Source organism: Merops nubicus, unplaced genomic scaffold, assembly GCF_000691845.1.
Source record: "Merops nubicus isolate BGI_N331 unplaced genomic scaffold, ASM69184v1 scaffold8312, whole genome shotgun sequence".
NCBI classification, from domain to species: domain Eukaryota; kingdom Metazoa; phylum Chordata; class Aves; order Coraciiformes; family Meropidae; genus Merops; species Merops nubicus.
Window position 1 is genome coordinate 3,745 of NW_008595822.1, and position 9,377 is coordinate 13,121.

The following is a 9,377-nucleotide window of genomic DNA, read 5'->3' on the forward strand; positions in this document are numbered from 1 at the left end:
TGGTGTGTTTTTTTCTACAGCTCTTGTTGAGCCACAAGCTCTTTAGGACAAGGGCTTAGTCTTCTTCAGTGTAGAAAACACATGCTCCTAATAAAACCATTATGATAATCCTGTGTTACTGTTACCGTGCTAATTAGCAGCTGTTTTTAGTTCTGAACAGAGGAGTGCTGTTGAATTCATTTATCAAGGAAAAAAAAGGACTTTTGTACATTTGCTCAGGCTGTAGTCAACAAACTAGGCAGTGAAGCACGCTACACCTGATACCATGTGGCTCTAGCATGTTAGGCACAGTAAGGCTGAAACTGGCATGCCCAAAAATGATGTAAATAAAGGGGTATATAGTATAACATTGGTTCCTTAATCATGGAATCATAGAATTGTTTAGGTTGTAAAAGATCTTTAAGGTCATCAAGTCCAACTACTAACATAGCTCTACCAAGTCCACTGCTAAACCGTGGCCCTAAGCACCACATCTATACGACTTCTAAACACGTCCAGGGTTGGTCACCTCACCACTTCCACGGGCAGCCTGTTCAAAGTTTTTTTTTTGGAATGCTGCTCTCCCTTGTCCTTATCTATGCAAAGTAATTGTAGACAAAGACATCTTATTCCTGTGCAGTATTTCAGCAGCCCATCATAATTGCTTTATTATTAAGTTTCACTTTTAAAATCTTGTTAGATTCTGATTGACATTAAAGTCTTTCTTTCTGGGGTTTTGCTCAAAATAAAATGATAATGCATAGCTGAAGCTTGTATCTGTCTTGAATATGTAGGGTTCTAATATCACATCAAGTAACTTTTACAAAGATGGAATGTGGTACAGCTCCATAATATCTCAATGCTTTTGGAAGACAGAGAAGAGGTATGCACTGCTGTGGTGGTCAGTTCTGTAGTCAGAGTCTTATAGAAGACCTCGAAGCAGACCATTGCATTGGCTGAGTGTTGTTGCAAAGGAATCTTCAATCAGTTTGCCTTCTTGTTACCATGGTGGACTCGGTTTTGCACTACTTCTATGTTGTTGCAGGTCTGTGGTCTAAGTATAGTAAGTTACTGCTTTACTTCTGTCCCTAAACCCCTTTGTGGAAACAAAACAAAAAATTCTAAACACCCCACCCTCTTCTCTGGTTGGTTGGGGTTTTTTTTGTTTGTTTTGTTTTGTGTTTTGTTTTGCCTGGTGTTTCTGCTTTGAAGGTTAGGGCTTCAGCATAGACATAAATTTCCATAAGCTGAGCAAACTGAAAGTTAAAAGAAAATTGTAGCGATGAGTTTGGCTTTATGCAAAAGTAGGAAGAGAAGAACATTGTGACACTTCAAGTTTTGTAATTAATGTTGCTAGAAGACTCAGGGAGGTTAGTTCAAGATTAGTTTTTATTTCAGTATGTTTTATAGAGAAAGATATGCATCACTAAGTTTTTGAAGATGTATACTGTAAAAATATGTTAGTCTTTGAAGGTGTGGATGGATCTGAGCATAAGCAGTAAAATACAGACCAAGTAAGCCACGTGAGTGCATGCAGTTTGTCAGCTATGTAGGCCATTGGTTCTGGATTTCAGAGACCTGTCTGCAGAAGCAATAGAGAGACTGCTATAAACCTCTCAATCTTATGGTTTCAGATGAAAAGCTGATGGAGCTTCTCTGTACTGTGAACAGTTTGGTGCTGCACTAAGAAGGCTGCAGTCCTTTATAGCTTCCCAAGCCCATTAGTTGTGGTTCAGGGAACTCAGAGCGTCACTGGTGAAGCCTGTGGAGCTTGTAAGCAGTGCAAGCCTGAACTTGACAGTAAACTTAGATGCCTGGTAGCCAGAAGTTGATAGATAGAGCAAAGGGCTGGTATGAATCCAGCACTCATCTTGGTTGGAAATAGATGAAGAGGTGGTAATTCTTGTGCAGGCAATACTCTGAGATGAAGAACGTCCATTTTTCATATTGACTTCAGGCTTGTGACGTGTCTGATAGCTCTGAAACTCCTGTTGGGGTTTTTGAAAGAAAAGTGAACTCTTCTTCCTCACAGCTTTTGGAACAGAGCCTGTGCTAATTTGGTATCTTTTCTTCCACAAAGAAAACCAGTGCTACTGTCTGCAATCTGCATTTGCATTCCCAAGCAGCAGCTGACTAAAACTTGCAAAACCGGTCACTTTGGAAATGGGGTGAAGCTGGGATAGTGCTGGTGATTTCATTCTGCTGCTTGGAAAAAAAGCCAACCTGTGAGCAGCAAGAGAAACCATGAGGCAGCCTGGAGGTGCAGGAAGCAGAGCTACATGGTTTACACTTTCAAATGTGTTTGCAAACATGCTTTTAGGAAGAACTCTTTAGTCCCTGTTGAGTAAATATTTGGGTTTTTTTCCAGGCCCTGATACAAAGCATGCAACTGGAGTTTGAAGAATTCCCCAGTGCATTTTTTGAAACAAGTAATGCTTAGGAAGGGCAGAAAACAGCTAACTCTGAAAACAGGTGACTTGAGTGAAAAAAAAAAAAAAAGAAATTAATTCAAGATGTGAACTGTGGCAATGACTACTTGAGTTAGGAAATTTTTAAAGATGGTTTTCTCCACTATGCTCTTGCTTCCTCATTATCTGTACATTAGTGTTGTCTTCCCCTCATTTGTCCATGTATGTTCTCCTTTGTTCCAGCACTGCCACAGAAGAAACATTTGTACCTTGAATGTCCTGGCTTGTATACTTGTAATCTGTGCAGTTACTCTGCTCTGCAGTGCTGCATGTGCTGAACCTCAGAGACAGCTTGCTGGCTAGATCTGGTTCCTCTGAGATGGGTCATGTAGCAGCTCTTGGGGCCAAATTTATTTTTTTTTTTTCCTCAGTATCTGCTGCTTATATAGAGAATCTGGACAACCTTTAGGAAACTGCTGCTGCAATGCACTTCAAACTTGACCTGAAGAAATTACCTGTAGGCATGATAGGCTCATTAAGTCCCTTTGATGATTTAATTCCCTGTGCTTTTGAGACATCAAACTAGGAAGGGAATTAATGCTGCTAGCCTGTATATCATCGCTGTACTTAAATGTTGCAAATGTCTCTGCTCTGAATTGCAATTGTGTGGTAACGCTTTGTATGAGATTGATCAAATTTGATAGCGTGAGTCCAAATTGCTCTGCAAATAAACACACACAGTCAAACTGCAGTGATGAAACAAAATGGACCAGTTATTCAATGTGAGTCAAAATGTAATCAGAAGAGCAGTGAACTCAGCAGAAACAACCCCTGAGAGCTCTTCTTTTTATTGTGCGAGTTTCAGAGCTGGAAATTTCAAGCTATTATCCAAAGGTGAAGCTGGTGTCCAGCTGGCTACTCCTTGGGACCAAGTTACTGAATTTACAAAAACATGCTTCTGCCATACCAGGCTGATAACAGAAGCACAAAGTACACTAGGGTCTGCATTGCATGTCCTGATTTTCTCATTAGGAGGCACTTCTGTGGTCACACCACGGACTCCATTGCCTCGTATCACAGCACACAACTGTCATCTTCTGATTTCATTTCAGCAACCTTAAGTGCACAGGGAATATATTATCTTTAGGTTCAGATTAAAAGTGCTCTCAACCCTGCCTTGATCATCTGTCTGACAGTATCATGAACTTTTGGTTAGTGATTTGGCATAAATATTAAGACTGGTGAATCAGCTGGAGCGACAGCAGGGGAGTGCTTCCCACGTTTGTGTAAGACCTGGCAGAAGGCAAACTAATTATCCTCTACTTTAGAGCAAATGAGGAATTCTGAGGACAGCTATTTTAATGGCAAGTATGTGCTTGAAAATTTCTTGTTTCTCCTAAAAAATAACAGGTTTTGAGCTCCCCAGCACTTCTTGTGTTTCTTTGCTTGAAAGTGCTGAGTGCTACTGTGTATCCTCTTGTGAAAACTGCCAAGAAAAAAATATAATTTTTAAAATCACCTGATCCTTTTCTTTCCGTTCCAATTAAATAATGTTACAACATAATAAATTATGTGTTCTTCAAGGCAAAGATTTTCTTTCAATAGTGCATCGGGCCCCAGATCTCATCTTGGTTTAAATTATTATAAGACTTGGGAAGGTGCTAAAGGATATGCTTGCGCTTCATTGACCTGAATGCTGTGGTCAGTAGTGACTATCTCAATTTCAAGCAGTAAATGGCATCTCTTGAACTTTAGAACTGTGCACGTTCTTTTCCTCTTTGTGCATGTCACATTTCTTATTGCTTAAAATTGTATCTAGAGCTTTTTATATACAGAAAATTCAGGGACAAGTTAAAATCCTGATTTCTGAGAACAGGTGACTAGGAGAGCCGTGTAAGTTCTAAGAGGCATTATCTATTGATCTCCAGCATCAGTAAAACTGTCAGTATGTTCTGTAAAGTCTAATGTCCCTCAAGTGCACCTCTTGATCTTCAGGGCAGCAGTCCTGTAGAGGACTTGGAGGAATTGTTAGCTTATCGTAGTGCCACATCTGTGATTGCCTCACTGTGAACATTTTCGAGAGTCATGAAAGTGTCACTTGAGAAACAAGAATCTGGAAAATTTATTAGCATCTAGTAGTGTATGTACTGTATTTTTTAGATTATTTGCAGACAACTGACTTCTAAGAAAATACTTAGTTTTGAGGTGATTTGGACAGGATGGTGGGTTGCAGAGTGAACAGTGAAGCATAGAGTTCATGCCTTTCTTGTTAACTGGGTATGTATTTTCGATTTTAGGTTGGAGGCAGTAAGCACACAATGAATGAGCACCTCCATGTTGGTACCCATGGACAAATCCAGGTCCAGCAGCTGTTTGAAGATAATAGTAACAAGAGGACGGTTCTGACGACACAGCCAAACGGACTGACAGCACTGGGCAAGTCTGGATTGCCAGTGGTGCAGGACAGGCAGCCAGAGAGTGCTCACAGACGACAAGGGAGCTCCAGCTCTTTAAAAGCTACAGATGCAGCAGGGAAGGTGAAAGCCTCCGTTATGACACCAGAGCAGGCAATGAAGCAATACATGCAAAAATTAACAGCTTTTGAGCATCATGAGATTTTTAGCTACCCTGAAATATACTTTTTGGGTCCAAATGCAAAGAAGCGGCCAGGTGTGATTGGTGGTTCAAACAACTGCGGGTATGATGATGACCAAGGGTCTTATATACAAGTACCCCATGATCATATTGCATACAGGTATGAAGTCCTGAAAGTCATAGGGAAGGGAAGCTTTGGGCAGGTAGTGAAGGCCTACGATCACAAGATGCATCAGCATGTGGCACTAAAAATGGTGAGAAATGAAAAGCGTTTCCACCGCCAAGCTGCGGAAGAAATTAAGATCCTGGAGCACCTCCGGAAACAAGATAAGGACAACAACATGAATGTTATCCACATGTTGGAAAATTTCACATTCCGCAGCCATATCTGCATGACGTTTGAATTGCTGAGCATGAACCTGTATGAACTGATAAAGAAAAACAAATTTCAGGGCTTCAGCCTGCCTTTGGTCCGCAAGTTTGCCCACTCAATTTTGCAGTGCTTGGATGCTTTGCACAAAAACAGAATCATCCACTGTGACCTTAAACCTGAGAACATTCTGTTGAAGCAACAGGGTAGAAGTGGTATTAAAGTGATTGATTTTGGCTCCAGCTGTTACGAGCACCAGCGTGTCTACACTTACATTCAGTCACGTTTTTACCGTGCACCTGAAGTCATCCTTGGTGCTCGTTATGGGATGCCCATAGATATGTGGAGCTTGGGCTGTATTCTAGCAGAGCTTCTCACCGGTTATCCCCTTCTACCTGGAGAAGATGAAGGAGACCAGCTGGCTTGTATGATTGAGCTGTTGGGCATGCCTTCTCCAAAACTCTTAGATTCATCCAAGCGCGCTAAGAACTTTGTGAGCTCTAAGGGTTATCCCCGCTACTGCAGCATCACAACCTTGTCCGACGGCTCCGTAATCCTTAACGGTGGGCGCTCTCGGCGGGGGAAGCTACGCGGCCCGCCAGAGAGCAGAGAATGGGGTAACGCGTTAAAGGGGTGTGATGACCCTCTGTTCCTTGACTTCTTGAAACAGTGTTTAGAGTGGGATCCCGCTGTCCGCATGACACCCAGCCAGGCTTTGCGGCATCCCTGGCTAAGGAGACGGTTGCCAAAGCCTCCGACTGGGGAAAAGGCCTCGGCGAAGAGAATGACAGAGAGCACTGGTGCTATAACGTCGATTTCCAAGTTACCTCCGACTTCAAGCTCAGCTTCAAAACTGAGGACTAATTTGGCACAGATGACAGATGCCAATGGGAATATTCAGCAAAGAACAGTGTTGCCAAAACTCGTTAGCTGAGTTTGAAAAACCCAATGCTGTTAACAGAGAGATACGATGTGGCTGAGCCTTATTTGTTTGAAAAAGTAGCTCAGATAATACATTTTTATTTGCTCAAAACTTTATTCATTTGTATCTTTCAGCACTCATTTTAAATGTAAGAAATGTTGATTTTGTTTTTATAAAAACATGGGGACAATGCTTTAAGTTTTTATACTTATTTTTTAAAATGTTTGTCTTCTACAGTACAATTAGCCTTACTGTAACTAGTGTGACACAGTAATAAACTTCAGTGGCAGGCCACTGGTTACAACGTGACTGTCATGCGTTGCAGCGTGGTGTCAAAGGTATCGACCTTTCTCTTCCATGGCTCATATTAGGTTTCACCTGCGGTAAAGTTCTAAGACTGCCTTTTGGATTTTATGGGTATGGGTCTTAATTCTGCAAACACTCACACCTAGGCCAGACTGGACTTGAGGGAGCATACTCAAAGACAGTTAAGCACCTGAAAACTTGGAATTTGAAGTGGAGCCGTAGAATGCTACGTTGTCATTTTCTGTGTGGTGGTGGCCCAGAGAAAGTAGTGGTATCGCTAATGACACAGGCACCTCCTATGGAATGCTTTATATATTCAAAAGCAATGTTGTTTTGATTAAAATGAGCATTTAAATGTAATGCAAAAAATAAGAACTTCCAGGGCTAAAATAACTCTTACCGTGCATGCTGTGTGGTAGAATGACAGGAATGGGCAGTCTGAGAAGGAATGAAGATGGAAGCATGTCTTTTCCTCTAAATCTAAAAGTGACTGATAAGCTGGTAAAGCAAGATGTTCTGGGCTTCATTTCAACTGTATGACATTGAGCATTCATGCTGGGCTTCTTTTTTTTTTTTTTTTTTTTTTTTTTTTTAAATTCCCTCTTCCCCCCCCACGGTTTCTTTTCTCTCCTGATGTGCAACTTAGTCTCCCTAAGTGACATAGACAGATGTGCGCATTCTGCCAGTGTTACACTGTAACTTCCAGACTGTTATGCTACCTGGATTTCACAGATTGCTTTTATTTCTTCTGACAATGTTCTTCTGAGCGACTGTGACCTCTGATACATTTACACTTCAGATCAAATCTGCATGTTGGGGCAAACGCTATGTTACTACGTTGCTTTCTGCAGAAAAGTACTTAAAGTACTTCAATTTAGACAGCATAACTAGATTAAAAGATCCTCAGTGGAAAGCTTTTAAGTTGGCAGACACCATCCTAGATACCTTCTAATAAGGGAAAACTACCAAAGGAAAGTGAAATGGTTGGAATTTGATTTAATCTTTACTATTTGTAGCTGAAAATGAACTTTGAAGGAACAGTTAGAGATATGTGTAGATTTGTTCACGTGTGTGTGTGCTAATGCTTGGTTATTCTGTTTTTTTTTTTAACTGCATTCATGGGAGAAAAATGGTCTTTACTACACCTAAAAGTGATATCACTATTTAAAGTGATATCTACACCTGTGAGAGAAATATTCACACATTGTAGCATGTTTTCAACAGGAAAATTTTGGAAGCTAAGATCAGTATTTCATCACATACAGTGGCTGTGGTCTACATTGGATGTATAAAACATGAAAAGGGAATTTTAAACTAGAACAGAGTTCAGAAGGGTTTATGGATGTAAGAACAAGACATATTAGAACAGATTGCATTAAAGCTCAGTAACTTTACTATAAGCAACATTTATATGCCCAGTTTTTCTGAGTTACTTGTACAAGTTATGAAAAATACTTAAAGCATGGTCCCCTGAGAGGCCAAGAAAGTTTCCGGTTAAGTTCTCCTTCATATTCATTACTTTACCACTTACAGCTTAATTTTTTAGTTTGGTTGGTTAGTTCATATATTTGTAATTTAATGTGAGACTGGGGGAGGGATATAAATGCAAAATGACTGAATTCTCAGGAAACATATCACTTCTTGCCAAAAAGTCAACACTGAAAGAAGCTCCAAAAATAATTTCTGAGTAGAGAATGGTATTTGTTGATTGATAACTGTAAAGAGTTAGAGCATCAATCAACCATTTTTCTTACTTTTTTTAAAAAAGATCGTTTCCTGCCTCTAGTCAAATTATTTAGTGTTAAATGTTCACAATTTTATGTGTGTAAGTGCAATATGTAAACATGTATGAAATCATGTTAAAAATGAAATATAGTAATACAGCTAAGAAAAGTGGGTTTTGGAACATGACTGTCCAGTAAGTTATGGTCAGTAAATTCTAAGTCTGGAAAAGAGATGCATTAATTTTCATATAAAATTTACGAGTCTCGTGACTGTGGGAACACAGTATTGTGTATTTCTCTACAGTAGCTGGGAATCTTTACTTCTTCCACCACCTGCTTGGCTTTACCACTCCTTTCTACTTAACTCTTCCTGCAAAAGTGAAGAAATAGGGATGCTTATGTTAGGGGCGGAAAAAGAATCGCCTCCCTTAGTAACATGCTAAAGGGAATATTGATACACGTTCCTGCCTTTTGTGGCAATTTAAGGTGAAAACATTCATAATGTTCATGGGTCATTAATGGGCTAAAACCACTAAATTTTCTTTGTCATGTAACCAGTTCTTAATGCCAATAATGCATTTATGATCCACCTTCTTCATAAATGCTACCGGAAACTTTAAGGCCAAAATATAGTGTGCAGAGCTATTTTTTTAAGCCAGATACAGTGGAACTTCCTCTATACTAAAGGAGCAGCTACATCAAGGTTTTTAAATGATGTAGCTGCTTTTTATTGTAGCTTATTTATACCTGTAAAAAAGGAGGGAGGGGGGAAAGGACGTTGCCTCTTGCTTTGATGTGATTTTATTCTAAGGGCTCTGATAATTAGGCTAATAGAAGTTGGCTTGGAAACAGTGCTTAGTCTCACGTGTTACCATTGTCTGGGGATGTCTGAGCTATTTTCAGATTTAGTAATAGCACAGTGTTGTCTTGTCTTTGGTTGCAGTCTCACTTGGCTCAATTTCTTGCACCACTGGAGTGTTCATTACCACTTAAGTGTATTGGAACAACAGAGTGATGCAAGATGTGTAGATTAACAATAGAGGATGGATTGTGCCCTTGGTGTTAACAATGTG

At 40.1% G+C, this 9,377-nt stretch overlaps 1 protein-coding gene across 1 annotated transcript; it reads left to right on the forward strand.

Annotated features, from left to right (window-relative positions):
• The first annotated feature begins 1,614 nt into the window (after positions 1–1,614).
• DYRK2 (dual-specificity tyrosine-(Y)-phosphorylation regulated kinase 2) lies at positions 1,615–6,949 on the forward strand. The gene is made up of 2 exons (XM_008936203.1): positions 1,615–1,872; positions 4,685–6,949. Exon 2 carries the CDS (start codon positions 4,706–4,708, stop codon positions 6,284–6,286), a length of 1,581 nt encoding a protein of 526 aa, XP_008934451.1. The 5' UTR covers positions 1,615–1,872; positions 4,685–4,705; the 3' UTR covers positions 6,287–6,949.
• Positions 6,950–9,377: the final 2,428 nt, after the last annotated feature.

What these genes read in the sequence shown, in the direction of transcription:
- DYRK2 (XM_008936203.1), top strand. Translation starts at nt 4,706, where the DNA reads ATGAATGAGCACCTCCATGTTGGTACCCATGGACAAATCCAGGTCCAG.